Raw genomic sequence first — 25024 nt, forward strand, 5'->3', positions numbered from 1 at the left:
AGACCTTTGCCTGATGTCTTTTAGCCTTATATCATGTATCTTATCAATCCTCAACCTTTAACCCACCAGTTGGAATACTATGAAATTCCTACCACACAACTGCATACGATGCTGTGTCAAGCATATCCGTTTCCCCTTCAGAAAGCACAGGAGAAGGCAGGAAGCACTTACTTATCCAATATCGAACAAGCGTTGAATTAAATTAAATTCGTTCAGCTTCACCCCCAGTATTCCTTTGCCTGGCTTTCTGTCAACAAGTTGTTGTTCTGCAGTGAACTAGAACGTGATTTCGTTGGAGAAGAGAAGGGCAGAGATAAATATCTCATTAAGATCAGTTGCTGAGCCAGAATCGCCGCGCCACGAAACCAAATTTATTGGCAATGTTAAACACTTAGCTAACATATTTTTATTTAAACATCATTCAATATGAATCGTTTGTTAATACTGGTGTATCTGTGCCTTGTTGTCTTGTGCATCGATACTTATGCCGGTGAGTTTTCATATTTTTAGTTGGTGTTTTGAAAATGGTAAAAAAACTACCACAGTTCACAGCATTAATTTGATCTCGTTACAGTGTACGTCAACGTCCCGGCCCTGTGCAGTCGCACAAAATGTTCCGGTGAGTTTTCGTTTCTTAAATATAACGTTAATAAAACATATTATGCAGAGTAACACTTTTGAAAAGTAGTTTCTTACAATAGAACGAAGAAAAACAAGTTTCAAACAATACGTGAGTGTACTCAAAATTTTGTTTCCACAGTTTCTGCCGACCACTTAGTAAAATTCAAGTATTTGCAAGGTGTGGTTTACCGTTATGCGTACCAAATCGACGTCAGTACAAACCTGGGAGTGACGTTAAACGATCGTCGCAATGAATCGACCCTGCAAATTGACGCTGTGGTATCACTGAGTTTCACATCCCCTTGCGAAGGTCATTTGAAACTGACGGAGTCGAGCATTTCGTCGAATCGTTCAACCTATGATGCTGAATTCCCCGACAGAGCTGGAGCTGAGTTTGTGAAAAACGTCGAGCAATATGCACTTAGATTCGCGTTTCGAGATGGTGAGATACTCGAGGTCTGCCCGCACCCCGAGGAACCGGTGTGGGTGCTGAACATGAAAAAAGGAGTACTCTCCATGTTTCAAAATACGATGAAAAGGTTTGATGTAAGCCATTCTTCTGAAGAATTGGACATCAACGGCATTTGCCACACACATTACAAGCTCTACGAAGCGAGGCAGACAAGTCTCTTATTAAAGAAAACAAAGAACATAGCATCTTGTACAAATAGAAACAAGTATCTCTCCGTTCTTCAATCGAACTCTTACAGAAGTCCGTTTTCATCAAATCCTCGAAGTTTTCGCGAGCCATTGTTGAAGTCTTCGAGCGATTGTGAAATAACATTGGACCATAACATCTACGAGGCGGTAACATGCATCGACGTGCACATGATCCGACCTTTATCCAACGGAAGAAGGGCCGGGGCGACAAGCATCACTCGGTCATCACTTAACCTGATCGAGGAAGTCTCCGACTTTGTAGATGTAGACGAAGGCGAAGGAGAGGACTTTCCATTGTCGAAAAGAGTCAACCTTTTGTACAACCATGTCGTTACTCTGAAACCAACGCACGGAGAGCTGCGAACGTCTCGCAACTCCCTTAAGAGCATGTGCAAGATGAGATCGGGTGAAGAACTTCAAGAGGAATTCTCCAAAGTGTTTACAAAGTTCATTCATTCTGCTCGTCTACTCAATTACCCATCTCTGTCAATGCTGCTGTTGCGTGCCGACAGCATCTGCAGAACGGGAAGGTAGTATAAATTGACGATTCATCCTGTGATACCAACTTACCATCAATAAAACTGCGGTAAAAGAAAGTCTTATTTTAAATACTGAAGAGTCTTTATCACGATTTTCAGAAAGCACATAATCAATGCTCTGCCGTACATCGAAAGCACTGCTGCTCTGATGGTTCAGAAGGATTTAATAATACGGAAACAAGTGCCACTCGAAAAAGTTAAGGATTGGATATCAGGATTCGCTTTAATTCCACGCCCTGACAAGGAGACTCTCCGGGCACTCGCACCCCTTTTGGAGCATCCAAGCGAACTGGGTGATTCCCAATTTGACCTAGCTTACTCTAGCATCATTCACGCCTATTGTACAAACGTGGACAACAATTGCCTCCGCGTAGAGCCTGTTACTAGATTTTTGCGCTATGTAGAAGCAAAAATCGAAAAAGGCTGCCGCAGAAAAAGTCATTCGACTTTGGAAACGAAACAGGTAATTATCAGTGTCGTAGCTGGCGATATAATCTAGCTTGTAAATCATCGTTTTACGTTTCTCAGATGTGAGTAAAGTATTTAAGAATGAAACAAAAAAAGTAAAATCAATTATACATAAATTTTTTCAATTTACAGACGTTGGAAGCTCTGAAATCCGTTGGAAATATGGGATTAGAAATTGAGGGATTAAGAGAAATATTGAAGGGATGTATCGAAGGTGCGGGTGGATATTTGACGATGGAGACAAGGGTGGCAGCCATCGACGCTCATCGAAGGTTGCCCTCATGCCAAGAAACAAGGGACGCTTTTTTTCTAAATCTTTACCGAAATTCTAGTCAAGATACGGAACTCCGAATCGCTTCGTATCTCCAGGTGATGCGATGCCCCGACTACAACGTGATAAAAATAATAAAGCACACGCTGAAAGAAGAGGAAGTCAATCAAGGTAAGTGTACTGCATTGCGATTGAAATAACGATAGTCAAGATGCTTGTAATATTTAGTGAACAAAGTTAATATTTTTCAATATTTGTTCGCATAGTTGGATCGTTTGTTTGGAGCCATTTGAAAAATCTTCTGAAGTCCTCGTCGCCGAGTAGAATCGAAGTTCAGAGTCTGCTAATGGACCGAGATTTGGGAAAGAAATTCGACAGTGATATTCGTAAATTTTCCAGAAACTATGAAAGCTCATTTTTCTCGGATGAGTACAACGTTGGTGCTAATTATCAAACGAATTTAATATTCTCACCAAAGTCTTACATACCGAGAACCGCTACCATAAATGCGACCGTTGATGTCTTGGGCGAATCTATAAATATGTTTGAAGTGGCAATTCGTTTTGAAGGAATCGAATATTACGCAGAGAATTTTTTCGGACCTAACGGCCCGCTCAGTAACGAGAAAGTGAGCTTGCATTTTAAAAACTTTTTGAGGAGCCTAAGATCGGTAAATAGTGAAAACACAGGCGAGAACTATGCTGAGAAAATAAAAAATTTGCCCAACGTAATCGACAATAATTTTGACAATCCAACATTAAGTTTTTCCTTGAAAATCTTCGGCAACGACGTGCAGTATGTAACTCTGACTGGAGACAAAGAAATCAGAACCACTATAGCCTCCCTCGATCCTTGGGCAAAACTGATGAAAATCCTTTCCGGTAATGATGTGAAATATGAAAAAACTAGCATGTTCTTGGACTCTTCGTACGTCGTTCCGACGACCTCTGGTCTCCCTCTCCATCTCAGTGCTTCTGGCTCCACAGCTTGTAACTTTAAAATGTCTGGTTCTTTGAACAACAAGCGATTAGGAAACAGTGAGGCACTGGAAATAATGGGAAACATAATGCCGAGGTAAGACACTTGATTGCGCATTAAAGGAAATGAAAACTTGGGCTAGCACTGTACTTCTGTATTACTTTTTCAGTGTCAGCGTAGACGTAACTGGTACAATGGTTATCGACGCTTTTTACAAAAGTGCCGGGATCAAGCTGAAGTCCAACTTATACAGTTCCGGGGCAGTGCAAGGACATTTAATTGTGAAAGATATGCAATTGGTCAGCCTTAACCTAGGTCTACCCAACGAAAAAATTGAAGTCTTTTCCATGCTCACGGACGTCACGTATCTCAGCACAAACGGACCCCAAACTGACGAAACCCCAGTAGGATTAATCGTCTCCGATCAAAGTACAAAGGAACTGAAGAAACACAACCTGATACAGATCGTCAGCAACAATACCTGCAGCTGGGCAGCCCTCGATAAAATTATAGGCCTCAAGTTGTGTACCACTTATCAATTTTCAAACGTGACTAAGAATCCAAACGCTGCCTACTTCGTTTTGAATGGGCCGACTCTGTTCAAGGTGTCTTTGATGAAAACAGACAAGACGATCAAAAGCTATCTTTTTGAATATAAGTGGCAACGTTCTGAGGTAAGCTAGAAATTATAACTATTTTGTACTGGGTTCCTCACTTTGCGATTAGACTCGATACAGCCTGAATCTTTTGTATTTCAGAATAAGAGTAACATCACGATGGTCTTCGATACTCCTGGATCTCTGACCAAGAGGGAGATGAGTGCTCAGATTTCATTCGACGCCAATAACCGCAATGTTTCTGTTGTCCTACGCGCAGCTGGTAGTTTACTAGTTGCTAAAGGTGATGATTTATCACTCGTGTACCAAACTTCACGTTCCTTGTTCGTATCGCAATTTCAATCAATATTTATTATTCTTCAGGAACTTACAAGAAAACAGACGATCAATTTCTAATAGACCTTGGCTTGGATGTTAATAGTACTAAACATCTGGACGCTAGTATTGGATATACCAGGGTGCTGAGTCACCACGGCTACAATTATAGTCCTAAATTATACTTGGCAATCAATAACGAACGGGTGGTTGAAGTTTCGGGCAAGTAAACATTAATAAAAATAATTTGTTCCTCTCGATTTTGCGGCTTCTCAATTTTGTCTAGCAAAAATATGATTCTACTCGTTTCTTGACTTTTAGAACAAATTTCTCTATTACATCAACAAACATATTTATGTTTGAAACATTGTCCGCTTTTCATTCACATAAGCATTCTACTATTTGATACATCCCTTAAGATTAACAGTATCGAATTTCCCAAAAATAGGTACAGTACAAATTACGGAGAAGGGGAATGTATCGCAAAGTGATATCAATTTACTGTTTGAAACGAAAAAATTCTGGAGTCAAATAAGGGGTTACATAATGCGGAAAAACGCCAGCGTTTCAGGGAATATAAATGTCGAATATCAGCTGAAAGAAATACAGGGTTCTGCTTCTCAGAAGAAGGAAACCGTCCAAGTCGAAGTATCGCTGAGCAATCAGTCTCAGAAGGGTTTAACTCACAAAGCAGCCACTTTTAAGCTGCAATCCTCGGCTTATCCCCACTTAAATATCAACATGGGCGCATGGTACCGGCAAGCTTTAGGCCACCTTGAAATTCATACTGAAATAAATTCGAACCCCCACCTCCATGACGATAAGCACAAATTCACTGCTCAATTGGTTATTACCAACTCCAGAACTTACCTTTCCAACGAAGGAGCCAAGATCACCGCTTTTATTGCCATCACAAAACCGATACAAAACCTGGACATCAAGGTCGGAATTAGTCACTTTTCTCGTGGGGTAAAGACCATAAGCAGTGGTTTAATACGATACGCTCCAGGTAATTACACAATAAATATTCTCGAGTAATTGGTAGTAAAATTTTAATGTATGTTTTTTCTTACCTTCAGGGAAGGAGATTGCGCTCTTGACGACTGTGAAAATGCCTCGCGGAGCGATGTTCGACATTGAAGCCCATGTCAATCTCACGATACCAACATTTACCCCAATGCTGATAGATATAGATATAAAGGAGAAAACGCGGAACGAGTATGATGTCAAGCTGGCTGGCACTTGGTTCAGCGGCCACAATATGACCGCTCATGGAACTTACACAGATCATTCTACAGTAGCCATAATTGATCACACAGTGAAGCTTCTTCTGGATTCGCCAAGCTTTGCCAAAGATGTCGTGGTGAACTTGAAAATCTACAACGATGCGACAGATTTGAAGGTTGATCTGCAACTCGAGCAATCGGAACAAGAGAAATATGGTTTGATAGTAACACACGGCAGTCTAACTACAATGCACTTTCTGAGCTACCTTGAGTGCCGATACAAAAGCAACGTTTATTCCCTCACTGCAAACGTCGACAAGGAACGTGAAGCGAGAATCGAAGTTCACCTAGACAGATGGAAAGATGTTCACTTGATAGCGAGAGCGATAGATGAGCCCAACAAAAAAGAGGCTGGTTTAGAAATAAAATGGGATGCCAATCGGGACCCTGACCTTAAATTTGCAACGTCATTTCAATTCGTCAAGTTCTCCGATCCCACAGAGAAAAATTTCAGCACTATAGTCATGGTCACATACCCTGGGCGACTCGTCACTGGAAGCTCTATCTTGGCGCTTCGCGGACGTAATAATTACGTATCTGATATCCGACTGGAATGGTCGCCAGTGCATGCCGTTCACTTCACCATCAATGCCGACTATAACATGGAGCCAACTAACAAAATATTCAAAATAGAATCTCAGCTTCTCACACCTTTTGAACTATGGAAAAGGACGTCGCTTGATGCAAGGTGAATTATCATATCCAAGTTCATATGTAGAACTATTGAAATCTCTCACGGGTCGTTTGATCGATGTCAAACAGCCCGTGCTTTGTGGAATATCTTCTCCAATTACTATATCTCTGTTTTCTCCGCAGGTATATGCAGAACAACAATGCCGTAACGGCGAGAGGCAGCGTTCACTGGCAAGATTCACAACACTTCTCGATAGATTTGTCAGGAACCCTGATCGAAGATGATAAGGTGCTAGAATGGCAAGGAAATTATAAACTGGTCAGCACTATGCACCCTCTGAAGTGGATAAATGGTAACGTGACGCACAGATTATCCAACGGGAGGAAAACGGACACTCGTCTGCACATCACCTACTACCCAGACAAAGTATTGGACTTGAAAAGTTCTTGGGATTTAATCAAGGGAAAGGATGGCTCGTTCAATTTGACTGGAGTCCTGAACATGATATCCCCTCTGGCAGCGTATGAAAGAGGAGACGTAACTTGCAGCCTACAGTTTACTCCAAATTGGAAAATTCGCGGGGCAGTTTACGTTGACCTAGACAAAAGGAAGTACACGGGAAATTTGGTTGGCGATCTGGCTAAGATCAAGGAATCGATGGTGCAGTTCAATTTGACGACACCCATTGAAAGGTTCTCTACTTTACAGGGAAACTTTGGTTTGTCTGAGAAGGACAGACATGTCGTGGCCAGAATCGACGGGCCCCATGGAAGCGTAGGACTCGAGGCTTTGATTCAACTGTTTCTTCACGGATCCGACTTCAATTTCAAACTGGAAGTTGCAACGCCGATTGAACTGCTCGAACACTCACTTGTCGTTGCTAAATTGAACAAAAAGGAAGCCGATTTCAGAGTTGGTTACAGGAACATGACGGCTGGCTTCGTCGGTGTTTGGCGCTACCAAAATCTCACAGATTTTCACCACACCTACATTCTCTACACTCCTATGGATGGATTCGAGGAGTGCGGCATCGTAACTAAGCTTGTTGTTGAAAATGGTCCAGAGATTAAAAAAATGCTAATTGACAGTGAATTCTCAATTCGCTTTTCCGACACCAAATTCGGTGTCACTGCCAACGGGGGACCAAAACCTCCCCCATTCAGCATCCCCGAAATACCTGACCCAGTTACATCTACTGCGGAAGTTTTATATGACTACATTGAGGACGAAGAGCCGTTATACTGGCAAGGACAGATTCTGGTGAGAAACTTGAACGTCTGTCGACTAATTGATGTAATTTCGTTTTGTTTCTCCCATAGTCATCGATTTTTACTTCATATTTTAAAAAAATTTCAGATCGATTTGGCCCTATTTGAAACGATTGTCGGTGATCTGGACATAGAACAGAATGATCCAAATTTCAAAGTTTTGGGTTCGTTAAAAATTCCTTCTGGAACTATTCGGCTTGATGATCGATTTCGTTTGGACGATTATGTCAACATGAAAAATGAGCTGAAGATTGACACACCGTTCCAATCCGCGTCGGAGATAACTTCCACCTACATACTTAGTTGTGACCTTATCAACAACGACTATTTTGTTGCAACGGATTTGAGAGTGAAGAATCACGCTAATTGGATGGAAGTAAGTATCGTCTTTGAGAATTATTGTTTGTGCGTAAGAAATAAATTTTTCTGTCCATAATTTCAGGCTGGTTATAATGTCAACTATACGAATCGTGGAGCTGCCGACGATTTACAAACTCATGATGTGACGTTCAGAATTAAAACGCCTCTGAAATTCGTATTGTACGTCGATGGCAAGATATATGTTGAAGTGGATGAAAACTTATACAAAGGAAAGTTTGATCTAAGCGGAAACGACTTCGAAATTGATCTTCTCGGATCTTATGAAGTAATTACTAAACACCCAATTACGTTGTGACTTAGTTTATTTGTTTGCTAGAATGATCAAACTCTATTCCTGATTGAATTTTCTTGCAGTCCGACGATGGTTATCTCGATACCATGATGCAAGCAAAAATTAACAGCTCCAAGTTTATCGTGCCGAAGACCAGAATCATAATAAAAAAAGACTTGACGTCACGGGAAAGTCAAATGGAATTTGGACTCAAAATCTATGAACCAGTTTTAAAAGTTGTGAGTTGATTGAGATGGAACGATCACGATTTTTATGATGATTGTCATGTAGTAAATAATTTTTCTCCTACATTTTAGTATAATCTTCAAGGAGTTTGGCAGGTTGAAGGAACTAAGTTCATGAACGCGACACTACAACTGAACTCGCCAATTGAGATGCTTGAGCACGTCAGAGTTAGCATTCATCATGCGAATTCAATATCGGAAAACGAGTCGGCTAAATTGAACCTAGATCTTGTATACCGATCTGAAAGCAAGTTTAAAATTATCGGCGACTACAAAGACAAGATAGTGAGCGGCAGAGCGATAACTCCAATTAAAAATTATGAGACTCTTGAATTTCTTGGGAACGTCTTGAAAGTGAGCAACGAACTGCTGGAATTTGAAGGTGATTTGACCAGCGCTAACTCGGCAGAACCTTACAAAGTCTATGGCCAGATAGTTACCAAAGACGAAACTGTTATGTCAGTTGATGCGACGATTGTTCCTGCGAAAAATTCCATGCTGAAAAATAATATCACTCTGAGCTACGTCAAAGAAACTTATGGATTTAAGTTCCAAACTATAAACAGTCCGAGGGATTTGGCGGTTGATTTTAGCTGCAGAAACATACTGAATTGGAATACGGGTGCAAAAATATACAGCGCTGATCGAAATCAGATCGATTTCGAACTTGTCACTTTTGTTAATACTCAAGTAAACGGTAACGTTAGTGTATATGTACGTGGAAAAACCCCCTTCAAGAGTATAAAAAACTTCATGGTCAGTGGCGACATGCTTCTGTCTAATGTAACAGGAAGCGTCCAAGCCAATCATCATTTTAATCAAGACAGAAGTTACATTGAATTTAAATGGGGTTTACTCTACTTGGAGGACATGTATGCAAACGTTCTCCTTGATTACGAAATAAACAAAGCTAAAAAGCACGTTGAAACTAAGTTATTTTTCAAAGATCCTCACAATACAAGGAGGAACATTAACACAGGATTTGATGTTAACATCGATCACGACCTTTGGACGTTCGGCAGTAATGCCACCATAGGTTTTATTGATACAGGCAACGTAGACGCTATATTTAGTTTGACACTACCACCACCTGAGAAAGATTGTCATACTGTTTTGGTTAGCTATCATTTGCTGAAGGAGCCGAAGAACACGAAGTACGCCGTTGGGTACAACACTCAGGTCTCGAAAATCAATTATGCTTCAGACGGTGCGGTGAGTATCTAATTGAATTAAACAATTTTATTTTTGCAAAAGTATTTCTTATTCATTATTCTCTGCACAAAAAATCTTATGGAAATCACAGTTTATAAAATAAAAGTTCAGGAAAAGCCAGATAAGTTATAGATAAGCAGTGAAATATTTAGAAGTAATGTTTTTACCATGACATAATCTTTAAGTTTTTCAAAATTCATAATTTGAAAACATATTTATCTTTTATCTCTGTTTCTTTGCTAAACAGCTGACAATAAACCCTCAAGACATCAATGCTCATCTGAGATTCACATGGGGTTTGGAATCTCATCAGACAGTGAATAACTTTGTCAACGTCTCATTCCAACCAAACGAAATCAGCTTCGATTATTCACTTCGAACGCCTAAATTCTTGCAAGAAGAAACTTTCATACTTCGTTTAGAATATAGCAAAGCGTCAACAGCTTATAATATTATCAATACAGACGTCTACTATCCTTCTTCAAAACGTCTCGGAACAGCACGCATCGTCTATGCCAGTCTCGCCAACGTCAATGGATCGTTCAACGCGTCCACTCCAATAGAAGGCATACCCTACATTGCTTGCAATTTCGTGGTCTACACAACAATGTAATTTTTTAGTCCTTATTCTTATCGTTGTTTGCCAGTCTTCTTGTTAGTCGTTTCATGTGATTAAATTTGGATTCGAAATTCCTTTACTGGATATTGCAAAGTCTAGCCAGTTCCAGGATCACATTGTATGAAATATGTAATGTAAGTTTCATGTATGATAATACGAAATTATTAAATTTTATAGAAAGAACAACAAGAGACACGTGGAAGCGTTTTGGCCAGGCGAGACGGCACTTCTGAAATCAGAGTACACGTATAACAGTGAGAAGCTCGATTCGACTTTGGAGGGTAGTTTGCAGGCTGAAATTCCTCTGAGCACTCGCCACAGTGGACTCCTGAAATACGGTTACAAAAAACGTCCACTGATCACTACTGGCCATTCGGAGCTGATTTACAACTCGCAGAGAATAGTTCACGGTGAATATAACTCGAAGAGCGAGTCGAGAGCTGGTTTTGAAAAAGATCGCATCGAAATAACCATTCAGAACAGTTTTAAACCGTTGGGAATCGTGTACATCAATCAGTACGAGTACAGCGGCGGTAACGCTGGGACAAATTATCCAACGACAGAATTGAAACAAGTTGATGTATACAGGCTGGGAAACCTCTCAGACTTTCACATAGCCGGCGAGACTCGCATAAGAACAACGCATACGGGTCAGGACATTCAAATCAAAGCGATTCACTTGAATCGCACGGTAAATCTGCGCACAGATTACAAAATCCTCCCGGGAGAATTCGACCACAACGCTCGTTTGAGTCTGGCCAGCGACGCCTGGGCCTCGTATCATGTTAATATACTTAACAAGACAACGGAAGAAGTCGAAAACCAGTTTGTGGTACTAGACTTTGTTTATCCGAGGAGAAACTTCACCCTTGACGCCTCTTACAGCATTGACAGCTCGGACATAAACTCGGAAGCCATACTTCAATGGGACAGGGATATGGCCAGACCTCGAAGCGTAGGAACAGGTTTTCAGTGGAAAAAAATGCAAAGCACAGACTTGTTGGGACAGCGTCAGGCGGTACTGAGTTTCAAACATCCTAGTTTCAAAAAAGACGTTACGTTCACAGCGAAATATGATAGAACTGATCCCAGTGATTTCATCAATGTCGCTTTGGTGGTTGACTACTCAACAAATTCCGAAAAGCTCCTGGTACTGCGTGGCAAGGTACGCGATGAGAGCAGCTGGCCAGCGGACCGCAAATACAGCTATGAAATATTTGGTCAACATCCGATCACTAACTTGGACTTACGAGTGAACGGGACCCTTCACAAACACATGTTTGTGTTCGTCAAAGTTGAGAATCACGGCTCCTACAAGCGCAGTTTCTTTCCGGTGGAAAAAGGACAGCTATACGGATACATAGATCTGTCGAAATATGAGATTGAATTGCTCAGAGAGAATAAGGAGGTAGTCAAGCATCTGAAGACTAGGTACTATCCCACCCATCCGGAATACATTCTTAACGGATCGTTGGTTTATACACCAGACATAGACGCGACGGGGCAATTTTACCTCAACATTGACGAGAAGCTTACTTGGCTGATGGTGAATTACACCCCAGGTAAGATTCAACTAGAACTGTATTCGCGATGCTATGGATTGTAGCTGGTGCATGTCCTTTGAGATAATTACTGTTATTCAGATGCTGTCGAGAGTCTGAGAATGTATGGAAAGATTCCTGACGCCCGTAATGTCGTTTTCGATATATGGAGAACCTACAGTGATGATTTCACCATAGCAGATGTCTCTTTTTACTTGCGGTTAAATCATTCTAAACTCGTTACGTCAAAGATGACGTGGAGACCAGAACTTAAGGAGGATGTCATGGTGTGTTTTTTATCATCACGCTGCGGTGTAAACCTCAGGAAACACCAGCTTTGAGTCCACTGAATTTTTTGTAGAAGAATATTATTCGCTGAAATCAATTGTCAAACCTTTTTTCAGAGTACGGTAAAGGACTCATTCAACGAGGCATACGAGAGCATAGGTAACGATGCCGAATATTGGAAGCAGTATATAAGAAGTGAGACCGTCAGTGCTATTTACGATATTTGGGAAGACGCTCATGAGGATGTGAGCAAGTTTCTGGAGGATTGGAAGTAGGATAATTTTATTTAGCTTTCACAAATAGCACCATTGACGGTTAGAAACTGTTTAAAAATATTATTTCTCATGTTTTTAGCAACCTGAAAGAACTGCAAACCGATCTGGAAGACTTAGAAATATATCTGAATAAATCTTACAACGCTAATGAGTTTTACGTCAAAGATATCGTTGCATTCGGCTCCTACGTGATTGACGATTTGTCTCTGAGAAGTCACATGCAATCTTTGCCGAACATATTCAACGAAATATGGGAGATTATGGGGGAATCTGGTCAGGCTGTAAGAAATTCCCTATTGTGGGCTATAGAAGCTGTCAAATCCGGTTACAACAAGCTATCAGAAATCGTGACGGCAATGTTGAAAGGTGATTCCATGGCTCAAATAGCGTCGATAATAGAAAAGTTTGTTGAAAAGTATGACAAATTTGTGAAGGACCTTCATGTCTCGTTTATAAAGTGGATGGAAAACCTCTGGGCAAATATGTCGTCGGCTGCTTCTGACCAGTGGACAAAATTCCTGAGATATGTCGAGCCGTTATTTATAAAGGTGATTCACTACCTCGAAACAGTTGTTTGGAAGGCGAGCAAGGAGGTCCTCGACTTTTTGTACGATCGCAGAAACGAGATTATAACTTCACCTTACTTTGACCGTTTCACAAACTTCACACAGGATGTGGACAGAATATACAAAGACATTCAGGCCCATGACATAGTGACAAATGTCAGAAAATATTCTGGCATAATTATAACATTCATTAGAGAACGATACTTCACAATGGTGCCGTTTGGCGTCGAGCTCAAGAACGTCGTAGACGAGATAATAAACGAATTACTGGAGTTGACGAAGTTGCCGTTTTTGCATTACACGATTGAAAAAGTTCAACAACTTTACGCTAAAGCCAAGTACTTGTACGAGTACTTCGAAGTAGGCGATCAAATAAACCATACCATCAAATTTATCCATTCAAAGCTGACTGACATTAGTCAGACGGCTTTACAGGCGGAAAACCGGTATAGAGAAGCCAAAACAAAATTCATATTCAGTCCAGAAAAGGGGCTACTGCATCTTGAACAGAAACTTCCAATGTCTTGGCACGCATTCAACCAAACACCCGAATTCCAAGAGATCGCGGAGTATCGCGCCATCTCCGACTTGAAATCCTACTTCGTCACATCCAACCTGACCTTCTGGACTCTCTATTATCAGTATAAACCCTATACCGAGCCTTCCAGCTGGTTACCACCGTTCAAGGGTAGGTATTTTTCTATTTCGTCTCGAAGCAGCTAACGAAGAATAATTCATCACGTGTTTCACACCCAACGGGTTCTACGGAAGAAATTTACACAGCTTCGCTTCTTTCCAGCTCAAGCAATGATCGCTGGTGGTCAACATTACATGACCTTCGACGGTCGCTATTACGAATTTAGCGGAGAATGTACTTATCTACTTGCGCACGATTTTGTCCACAATCAATTTTCCGTCTTGATCAAATACAGTGTAGACGAGCTTGACACCAGTCATCAAATAATCGTTGTAACAGGAGGCAATGCGATTCAGCTGGACGTATTCAAGAACGTGAGTATTGTTGTCGACTCGACACGCATGGCAGTGCTGGAAAATAAATAAATCGCTAATTATTTCGGTCTGTTCTATTCTTCTGTTTAATACAGTCTGTGAGGCTGCTGGATTCTCAACTCGAATACCAACTTCCGGCTGAGATTGGCAATGGACAGGCATATGTCTATCAAGAAGCAAGCATAGTCATCGTGGAGTCGAGGAAAAAGCTTTTCAGGCTGGAATGCAATATGAAATTCGATTTGTGTACACTCGAACTATCCGGTTGGTATTATGGAAAGACCGCCGGTCTTTTTGGAACAATGAGCAATGAACAGTCGGACGACTTTTTGAATTCTTATGGAACAATCAGCACAGACATCGGAGCTTTTGCGCAGAGTTGGTCACTGAATCGTACGCAATGTACTACCATGAAGAATCGTGCCTTCAGCAAACCAGCAAAGAATGACGAGCTCAAAATCTGTGAAGAATTGTTCGCCAATAAAAATTCGGAGTTCAGCTCCTGCTTCAATACAGTGAATCCGAATCCATTTGAAACCATGTGCTTCAATAGCAGAAGCGAAAAAGAGGCTTGCAACGTCGCCGTTTCTTACATCCAAATTTGCTTGTTCCACGACACGTACATCAGGATCCCGGACAAATGCACCAAATGTACTTTGGTCGATGGGTCTGAAGTCGCAGAGGGGAGCTTCCGAAAATTGGAAGGCAAGGCAGTCCCCAAATCTTCGGACATTGTTTTCATCGTCGAAGCAAAAAACTGTAACAAGAATATAAAGTCAAACGCCAGCATGGAACTGTTCATTTCTCAACTGAAGATGGAGTTCAACGAGTTACAACTCGATAATCTTCGATGGTCTCTGGTTACATTTGGGGCAGATGGCGTGTACGATCAACCAAGGAGCCTGGTTATTAACGGAGACACATTTACAAGTGATCACAAACATTTCATGACTTACTTCGACCATATCCCAATTGGAAATGGCACTCAGGACATATTTGCTGCCTTGAGATATGCCTCTCTGCTGGAATATCGTGCTGGTGTTTCGAAAACGTTTATTTTACTGCCATGTTCGCACTGTGATCCTCAGCACCAGATGGTACATCAATTTCATATACGTAGCTGTTAGCGATTTTAGACAGACTTTGCTCGATATAGAACCAAAATTAAATGAGAGAGAAAAAAAACCTGATTGATCCCGTTACTGAAAAATGGAGAATGCAAATTCGAAAATTTCTTCTTGCTAAAATAGATATGACCTATTTTCATATCATTTCATAGACGGCCGGGTCCGTTTTACGTGGCTTTTAAAAAGTAGTGAAATACGCTTGTAAACATGTCACATACATAAAAAGATCTATATTTGTGCTTCTTGAGATGAATTTCATGATATGTTACTGAAAAATGATAACGAATAAATTCCCTTTACAGAACAAACTTTAATACGAATAGCTCTGATTTTAATTTCAATCTTATTCCTAGCTCAAACTTTTAACGTTTCCAGACTCAAGTCGATCTTCTGTTTTCATTAATTTTTAACTCATAATTACAGTTGGACTATTCGGTCCTGCACCAAGTGATGCTTGAGCACGAAGTGACACTTCACATACTGGTGGACGCGGATTTCCAGCTGGAAAAGGAAAGAATAGGAAAGGTGCTGTACGGATTCGATGCAAGCAAATCGTATACGAAAAAGGATACGAGAGTGCTGACTGGGGATAAAGAATTGCACAGACAAGTCAAACTTTCCAAAAGCATTCTCGGTTACTGCACGCCACTTGCTCTTGAAACCAACGGCACTGTTTTCAGCGGAAAAAAATTACGCTTTGAGAAACCAACAGCTATTAAAAAGTTCATCTCTGTATTCTCCAAAAGAATCGCGACCAGTGCAACGCCAGGCACGTGTCAACATTGCGAATGTAATGCGGACAACAATGGGCGTAGCACTATGGAATGCACACCATGCGTTGATCGGCTACCAATTGCTGTGGACTATGTAAGTTTTCATAGAACTTGGAGTCCATTAACGGCAGCGTTTGACGCTTTTTTTTTCTTTTGAAATCTTGAATTTTTTTGATCCACCTACTTTGGATATTAGAATTTGACGCGATAGAATTGTGCCTTTGATGAATGATGTTCACACTAATTTTGCAGAAGGATTTTGATGAGAACGAATCATTGTCGATGCTACAGCCCCTTGGATTCGATTACAACATAATGGATCTGGACGAGTAATGACGAATTCAGTTATAGGTAAGATGATATTATGGCATAATGAATGTGAACTATTTACTGAGGAAATGAATGAGTGAAAACAAGATAAAACAAAGCTCATATCAAGCTTTATTACGAATCGTTAACTGGTGGTGGAAAATATTCATCAATACAAATAAGCTGCACATCTTGAAGTCAATTGACTGGTTACGAAACTAAATGAAGTAGTCCCATGCAGAGTCATGCTGTATCGCTAGATGTAATAATCGCATTGTATAACAATTATATAAGGAATGCCACGTATTCCAAGACTGACGAACAGAAGAGACCATTTTGAATAATCTAACTAACTCATTATAAAATAAGGCTAATTATTAATGTCAGTAAATTTTAATGCATTTAGGGAGTTTAATTTATTTATTATAACATGTAATAATTCCTTTCCTCATTGTTTTGTTTCTTCTGCTTTTATTTTTAACGAAAAGAATCTCTCTACTTCAACTCGAATTATGTTACAGAACGGCTATTAATTCCGACGGAATAATATTTTACTGAAATACTCATGTGATATTCTCACATCTGAAACTGAGAAGTCTAAAAGCAATGATTACGATTCACTTGATACTTAACTTGACAAGCCATAAGAACTGCCGCAATTTTAATGAACGAAAAGCTCAATGCCATTTTTCACATTTTTACTTGCTGTTTAGCGTGACTAAATGATACATGAATGCCCAGTCGTAGTTTAGATGATAGTGTTGATGAGAAAATACAAGAAACATGCGGTGTACGAATAGTAACGAAAGAAAATTCACCGTTTTCCATACCAGAAATGTATTTTATTCGAAAGTAATTTCTGTTAAAAATATAACAATTTTAACGATAACAAATGAACAGACGATAGTTTGCAACTTTTTTTATTAATTATTATTAAATATCATGATTCTGCAACTGAGACATCACCAGTTATTTTTATTACCTATGAGAATTGTTACGAATAAATATTTTGATACCTTCACTTTCCTTTTTCTCTTTCGTATCAACTTTATGATATCGACGACATCTGCGACAGTACAATAATACTATCGCCAAAAAGGCATGATCAAGAACGTATCGAAGTTCATTTATACTACTTTACACCATTTTAAATACATTGTAAATTTTTAATAAAACTTATGAATACATGTATCGTATATATGCGTTTATATTTACTATTTATAGTGCTTAATTCCCCCAAAAAGAATATCTTTTTCAAATATAAGTTCAACGGTGCTTTGAGTAGTTTTTTCACGTAAAAAAATGCCATTCTTCAAAGCAGCGGGAGTATCAAGAAAGTAATAAAGTAAAACGATAACAATTGCCAAGTTTCCAAATTTCGAAGGAACAGTTCCCAAATTGTTGGCCGTATCTTTTAAAAATTCAACAATAATAATTACTATAACAAATTGAAATTCACAAGCTGTGTGCCGGTTCTTTCCGTTTACAATTGAAAAATCTTAGATGTTTTTTTAATTTATTCTTTCTATTGTAAATAATTCAAGACTCATATCCGGAAAGAATGTGAGCCATCGTTGTTTGGTCAGTTATTTATTGTTCGCCTTAAGAGATCGCGTATAAAAGTCGTCATCTAGTGTCATGCGCCTGCAAATGATTCGGAGCATCTGCAAATGTGAATTTCAATTTGTAAGCCTCTGCTACCAAGACACCGATTTCGGAATCGGTCCAATTTTGAGTTGGCAGATTTTGCAGCATCAACATTAGTCCCTGTAAAAATTTTCAAATATTGCAACGTGAAGATCTAAAAAAGTAAATTGTTTGAAAAACTGAATAAGTCATCCTACTCAGCTGTGATTTGACACTCACCTGAAAGTCTGGCTGCTGGAGAAGGTGTCGTCTCCAGCGCAGAAGGAACGCGGCGCAAACGTAAAGCTGGAAAGAAGCAAATCTGTCCGACTCAGCAAGATAAGTATCCCAGAGGCGAATGGTACAGTGAAGAGGTAATTCCCTAGTTAATAAATTATTCATCCACCTAAACGAAAACTGTAGATAATCTACGCCATGTTGATGAAGGTGTTGATGTAGCGGACCTATAACAATTTATTAGAAAAAATGAGTGAACGTTGTACATGTATACATGAAAATCGTAAAACGACCAATTATTCATTGATCACGCATGTTTTATTATTACCGTCGATCCGCTGTATCAGTTCTTTCAACTGATTAACTTTATGCTGAATTCCTAACTGGGCAAAAATGTAATTATCCTGTATTCCGTCGAGGAATTTCGACAAGCACCAAAAACTGTCAGCCTCTATGACTTTTCTCCGCTCCTCAGGCAGAGAAACTACTTCGTAATTCTCCAGATCTTGCCAAGCCGAGGCTGGCGCAGCCTCTTGTAGAAATACAAGGAAGAATGGTGTCACAAGGTCGTTCATTCCCTGTTAATGAATGAGACGAAGAAAAGAAAGAATATAAAAATCTGGGAATATCTTCAACAGAGTGAAAAAAAAAACGACTGAAAATTCACCTGCACGTAACCAGACGCTGGATGTCTGATAGCCCAGATATAAAGTATTCTTTCAAAGATGAGTTGAACGGTTGGCTGTTGAAAGAGCGTTATCAGCGGCGACATTCTTGGTATATCGATATGTATTTGGCGATAAGTATCTTGAAATGCTTCGTCCCTTTCCGTGTCATAATATTGCTTTACCAAATTCCAATAATCTAATCGTTTACGCTCCAAGACCTGGGGCCTGCGCTCCAAGTTCGCCGGCAGATATTCCTGTGGAATTCACGCAATCTGGGTTTTAGAAGGTCTGGCAAAACATTTCATTGGTTTCAATCTACCTGAGAATCTTCACACGAAACTGGGTATAATGTTAAGCAAGCAATTACCATAAATTATCACTTCTTCAAAGAATTTTCAAGTTGATGCGTCAATTGTGAAAATAGATATCTGTATTTCCCATGATGGAACATCGATTATCACCTTACGTGATACTCTATCAGAAAAAGTATTTTTCAAATAGCTCAATAATTTTGCACATTTTTTAGTTCGTTTCGTGTTCAGAATTCTAATACACACTACAGGCGCTATAAAATTTGCCAACTTACAGATAATAATCTCCATGTAACTGAGCGCAGCTTTGAAGGTACTCCAGACCATGATAATTGCCGTAACTCGTCTAGATTTAACAATGCTGCTTCCAACAACGACTGGAATTTATCTACCTTACTTTCCCCATCTGAAATTTATAGTCTGTTTTAATTTTTTTCACAAAATATTGTTTTCATGCTATCGCATGTTCCAATTACTTGTCTCATCTTTTGATCTCAAGAACTGACGGCTTTCCTACACATTTATAATTACCTTGTTCCTTCGAAGGTACAAAGAATTTTGGCGGTGCACCCATTTGCCTGAGGGGTTGAGGTCTACCTGGAAACTGATGCAATCTGTGCTGTGGAGAATTGCTGTTTTTCGCTTCAAGATCGTCGAAATTTTCCTGATGATTTATAACTGGGGGCTGTAAGGTGTTGATGGTGGCGTTGCGGAGCCTGAGTGGCTGCACCGCGAGCCTCTGGAGGGCCTCAGTTTTTTTTTCTTCTGATATAACATCCTGGCGTTGGTCTCTGCAATTTATTTGCGCAGCGCCAGCCGTTCTATGGCTGTTTATAACACTTAAAGCAGCGGAATGACTGACTCTCTTTGATATCTTTATATCCGAAACCGTGCAGAATTCATCATCACCCAAATCCCAAGCATCGTCGACACTTTCCTGAAAGTCTTTGAAAGAAGTCACGCCGCTACCGCTGTTGCCCAATGCATTCTGCCCCGCAGGCGCTCCGCCTGTACCTCCGTGGGCCATTTTTCCTGGCCGTAGATCCTGCTTCAGACTTGGTCTATAAAAATTATCGGTTTTGTTAAGACTTCGAATGCTATCGTGCATTTGTTGCTCAATTTGGCAGGTATGGTGCTATTTCTTTGAACGATCCATTCCATCAACAGTTTTAATGAGAAAATACCTACCGACCAGGCACAGCGCGAGCATTTTTCCTCCAGAACGACTGATGGCTGGGATGTGGTTGTCGCTGATGATTTTGGTTTTCCATGACTAATTGGGAGCTCGTTAACTTCCAGTTCCCAAATTTGTGGGCCGGACAGTGCCGAGAAAGCTGTCGTCTTTCATTCCCACTGGTACAACTGCCCAACACATGGAAAAATTTTACGTTTTTCTCAAATCCCATTGTAAAATTGATTATCAAATATTTGGACCGAAAACCAAAGAAACGGAAACAAAGGAAGAGAAAAACACATGTGAAGTAAAACTCTACCAAAAATTCAGTTCGACTTTAACCACTTGTAAAAGGCATTACAGTGACTCTTTAGAGATGTTGGCTGAAAATATTTATTGATATTTTCACTAACTCGACAGTATTTTAAAACAAGAACTGTTTAGTAAGCAAAGTTACACAATCGGTAAATTATGTTGTGTCAGTGAAAAAAGAAAGATAAACAAAAGAAATTAAATTGCATAAAGGCAAGAAAAATGCATTACGCTTTAGATGAGTGTAGTCGTACAGAGTAATTACAGTATATAACTTCTCTACTTACAACGTACTAATACATTGAAATTTTGAGTAGAAATTCTATTCTCACTCGATTGTAATTGTTCGTTACAAGTGTATCGATGATAATGACAGAAAAAAAAAGGTGTAATATAGAAGTGCTTGAAAATTATGGAATGCAGGGCAGCATGAATACCAAGGATTTTTAATTATTGCGATAGGGGATAAAAAGGAGAATCCGTTATAAAAAAATACGATGAACATGAAAATGAGATAAATAAAGACGAAAATATTAATCTAGTTAGGTGAGAATGTCAGATGAATAATAATTGAGGTTATATCATACGGGAAGTAATAATATTTGACGTATGTTAAGTGCAACAGGAGCGGCAATAGATGCAGATGCGTGTTGAGCGTGTGTGCAGTCACGGAGAAATGAAAATAAATAAATGCCGCAGCACACACGCGCAATGCAAACGAAGGTGTGCATACGTATACGCAATAACGTAACGTGCAGTCGTGTTTTTTACATTCTATAAACAATTTCTTATTGCAACCTGGAACAAAGTTGTCTGCCAAAATACCTGGCGCCTAATTATTAAGAATAAAAATGATAATGAAAACGATCGTGACTGTTACATGAACGTAAAAGTCTGTAATAATCCCCGCCGATGATGATTAACGAGATTTTTCGGCATTTAATTTAACGTGTTTCATAATTTTGTTATTACCCAGCTCAGGGACATGCTTGCTTAACGTTAGCGTAGTAGGTGTATATATATACATTATACGCGAAAGCCACGTATCTAGTTGAAAAATACAAAATATCTATGCATCGCGAGTTGTGTGTCATTCGAGAGGCGAAAACATCCGCGATTAATATCGGTATTTATTGTTACCATATTCCGTCGACGTGTCATATTTACTCCCTTCCTGAATTAACAATCGATTTTCACACACTGTTCAAAATAACATTATATTATATTGTACAATAATAGTTCTCTTCGCAAAGCTGGCTTTTCGCGTTACGATTGTTTAACGTGTGCGTGCGATACAATGCGTAAAGTACGCAAGGCTCGTTCTCATTCGGAGCGACCAAGATGCAGACGACGAACTTTTTGAAGCCGTGCTGTGACCATAGACTTATCGAGATAGACAGTGCTGTCTGTGCACCGAGCTAAGGCCGTAATTAAAAAGAGAGAGCAGAGTCAGACCTCTCTGTTGCACGATCGAAAGAGTGGAGAAGAGCTGCGACGCAGGGAAAACAATAAGGTATACTTGTAAGCTATGTGTTTCCCCCGCCAAGTCTGCTCTCTCTTTCTAATTATGAATTCAGCTCGGTGCACAGACCACGCAGTGTATCCTTGTCAGTCTGCGATTGCGCTTGTGACGCTGCTGTACCCCTTTTAACCGGTATTTGGTAAATCAGTAACGTTACATTTTTTGTTTAGATTGTCTCACGCATGCGCAGCATCCAGTAGAAAGAGACAGCACTTCATCTACAGTGATAGTTTGTCGCCATCTTGCGACGAAGCGTAGAATCCGCGTGTTGACAGTTCGTGCCATAAAAGGGTGATTCCAATATGGCGACTTGCCAGTTCCGCGAAGCGCTCTAATTTGATGGGACCGTGTGCACAATTTTTTTTTCTACCGTACGTTTACTCGATATCAGTTTTGTTAATTTATCGTGCGATTAATAATATTTGTGTGTAGATTCGTGTAACGTGCAACGGCCAATCCCCGCTTCAACCAGACGTGAGTTTAATTCAATACCTCGTAACTTGAGTGCGGCATACTTGCCTATATACAAAACGCATGTATGAACCACAAACATCATCGGATTACAGTCAAGAGAATCGAGAAACTATCGAGGCGCTGGACACTGTAAGCTGAGGTGTAAACAATCAATTTCAATCACAAACTCTAGGAATATTCGGCAAAGGTGAGACATACAGAAAACTTACTCAATATCACCCAGAGACAGTATCCCGCAGACTTTGATTCGGCTCTCGTTTCACCTTCCTTTCACTTTGTTTTATTACCGTATATATTCATCTTATGACCATGTTTCTGTTCCCTTCACTCAAATAATGCTTTAAAAACTTGAGTTACATGATATTCTTCGGCGGTGAACGGTTGCTGCTAATTATTTTTCTGTCTCGCGCACCTCCAACGTTTTTTCAAGGTATGTACGCACGTATGCATACATCGTCAGTCGCTATACGTGAATATAAATTTTTCCATCAATTAAACATCAATTATGACCGTCGTTTCTAATTTCTAATAACTACGCAAACACGAGTTTACACGTATTATATGTATGTACGTACAGAGATTTCACTTCCTTGACACCCGATTATTATACCCGCCTACATTTCGATTGTATGTATGTTTGTACCATAATAACTCGGTTATGACCATATTTGCGTGACATCTATATGCATGTGTAGAGATAAACGCGAACAATTATAGCAGAAAAAGGACGTATTTTCAAATGAAAAATATAGTGCTTACAAAGATGTGTAATTTGCGGCGACTGAAGTAAACCTTAAACTCGGAATAATTGCACAAGCCTATTATCAATTATTGCATATCAGCCTACTTAACTGTAATTTGAATTAATTACGAGCGAGCAACGAGTCGATATTCATCATGTTGTGAATTAATGTCCCTGAAATGGTAGGAGAAAAAGTAAAGGGGAAAAATAAAAATTGAAATGATTATTAAATGTACGATAATTCTTGTATTTTTTTTCAATCAATTTTCCCTATTCAATTCCATCCGCTAACTTTGTCTCTGTCGCGCATATTACATAACAAACTCTGATAAAGGGTTCCTAAAACTGTAATGCTTTGATAAGTGTATACATGTGTAAGGCAAACCGATAAGGACGCACAATAATTTCTGTGATGTAACTACGCTTTACGAATGTCAGTTTTCTTCGTTTTTCTTTCTTCGTATTTCATGTCGTTTCTTTTTTTCATTCTCATTATCTTTTCTATTCCATTTTTTTGTAGGAAACTCAATAACGGCAAGTTGGTACAACCACGATATTCTTATTAGAACATTTGCCTCTTCAAGGTAAAAGTATTATAATGAACTGATCGATGAAGCAATTTTAAATTGCCTTCTTACTACTCCTGTCTGTTTCGACACCTTTTTTCTTTCTTTTTTTTTTCCTACACGTCCTTAAACTTTTATGCATGCAGTTACGTGCATATTTATTACATGTATTATGCATATTTCAAAACTGCAAGGTTTACCCCCCTGGCTATTTCAGATTACGCTTGTCATTTTTCTTTCTTTTTTTCTCCCCACTCCGCTCAAGATCGCATCATTCAAACTTTCACATCTTAATAATTAAGATTTGCTCAGCTGTTATTGGTTCTGCTTATGATCCGTTTTTATACACATTTTCGTAATCCTTACAGTTTTCATTTCGCACAATGTCAGCCATGGAGGAAATAGAAGCTGAAGACGAAGTGAGTTGAATATAATTTTTTCTTCACTTTATAAATATATTATCCAAATGTTTATTTCTATTTTTTCAAACAATTTTATCCATTTTCTTTTAGTTCCAAGATGCCCAGGAGAGCATTGTTGCGTGAGTACAAGAAAAACCTTATCTCTGTGTCGATACAAATTAAAAAACGAAACTGTTCAAATCTCTCAAAAAATTTCGAATTAGAAAAAGATCGCATATTTCTCTGCTGAATAAATATATATATTTTAGGGTGGTGATTTGTGTGATAATATATACGGAAATGAAAAATAATGAAAAATTTTTATTTTCTCTAAATTTAATACGAATATTTGTGATTTTTGAATTTTTTGATTTTCAAGTCACAATAATTCTCAAAACATACGAAATTGAGTAAAATATCTGGAGACCTTTTTTGTATTAAATATTATTGCCTACAAAAAAGGTCTCTTGATATTTTTCATTTTCGTCTGTATTTTCACGCGAAATCTATAGTGAATTAACTTAAACATTGTTTTACGTATTATTTCAACGTAAAAATGAAAACCTCGAAAGCGGGACTTCTAAGTCTTATCCAATCGAGCTTAAATCTGCAGAGGATTTGTTTTTTATCATAAACAACAGTTTCATGAGGAAGCAGAAATGAAAAAAATAATTTTATTGCTTTTTGATCCCCTCTAATACATACGTATTCAACTT

At 39.3% G+C, this 25024-nt stretch overlaps 3 protein-coding genes across 10 annotated transcripts in view; 2 read left to right on the forward strand and 1 right to left on the reverse strand.

Annotated features, from left to right (window-relative positions):
- The first annotated feature begins 91 nt into the window (after window positions 1–91).
- Apoltp (Apolipoprotein lipid transfer particle) lies at window positions 92–17471 on the forward strand. Its single transcript, XM_046626922.2, has 25 exons — window positions 92–490; window positions 575–619; window positions 761–1811; window positions 1920–2283; window positions 2421–2730; window positions 2826–3633; window positions 3707–4211; window positions 4296–4437; window positions 4518–4691; window positions 4918–5478; window positions 5549–6443; window positions 6572–7649; window positions 7746–8033; window positions 8100–8303; window positions 8393–8548; window positions 8627–9766; window positions 10014–10375; window positions 10563–11947; window positions 12029–12213; window positions 12331–12485; window positions 12569–13743; window positions 13855–14066; window positions 14162–15163; window positions 15617–16060; window positions 16219–17471. Exons 1-25 carry the CDS (start codon window positions 427–429, stop codon window positions 16297–16299), a joined length of 12786 nt encoding a protein of 4261 aa, XP_046482878.1. The 5' UTR covers window positions 92–426; the 3' UTR covers window positions 16300–17471.
- Window positions 17075–23034, reverse strand: Tbc1d22 (TBC1 domain family member 22). 4 transcript variants are annotated; one of them, XM_046626942.2, is made up of 8 exons: window positions 22809–23034; window positions 20306–20479; window positions 19649–20178; window positions 19393–19523; window positions 18806–19060; window positions 18467–18716; window positions 18142–18365; window positions 17075–18042 (listed from the first exon to the last, which is right to left on the reverse strand). In XM_046626942.2, exons 2-8 carry the CDS (start codon window positions 20386–20388, stop codon window positions 17902–17904), a joined length of 1614 nt encoding a protein of 537 aa, XP_046482898.1. In that variant the 5' UTR covers window positions 20389–20479; window positions 22809–23034; the 3' UTR covers window positions 17075–17901. The 4 variants fall into 4 exon arrangements, with proteins under 4 accessions (XP_046482898.1, XP_046482897.1, XP_046482899.1 ...); XM_046626941.2 differs by lacking the exon at window positions 22809–23034 and adding an exon at window positions 21744–21949; XM_046626943.2 differs by lacking the exon at window positions 22809–23034 and adding an exon at window positions 21191–21266.
- Window positions 22229–25024, forward strand: part of LOC124219416 (tetratricopeptide repeat protein 39B) — a 9908-nt gene continuing 7112 nt past the window's right edge. Inside the window, exons 1-5 of one of the 5 annotated variants that reach the window (XM_046626936.2) lie at window positions 22230–22496; window positions 22558–22599; window positions 22692–22786; window positions 24276–24326; window positions 24420–24448. In XM_046626936.2, coding sequence (XP_046482892.1) covers window positions 24291–24326; window positions 24420–24448 — 65 coding nt within the window. In that variant the 5' untranslated portion in view covers window positions 22230–22496; window positions 22558–22599; window positions 22692–22786; window positions 24276–24290. Of the gene's footprint in view, window positions 22600–22691; window positions 22787–22837; window positions 23030–24275; window positions 24327–24419; window positions 24449–25024 lie in introns of those variants that run through there. The other 4 variants (XM_046626939.2, XM_046626938.2, XM_046626935.2 and 1 more) reach the window with 4 other exon arrangements.

This window comes from Neodiprion pinetum, chromosome 5 (genome assembly GCF_021155775.2).
Source record: "Neodiprion pinetum isolate iyNeoPine1 chromosome 5, iyNeoPine1.2, whole genome shotgun sequence".
Classification (NCBI taxonomy): domain Eukaryota; kingdom Metazoa; phylum Arthropoda; class Insecta; order Hymenoptera; family Diprionidae; genus Neodiprion; species Neodiprion pinetum.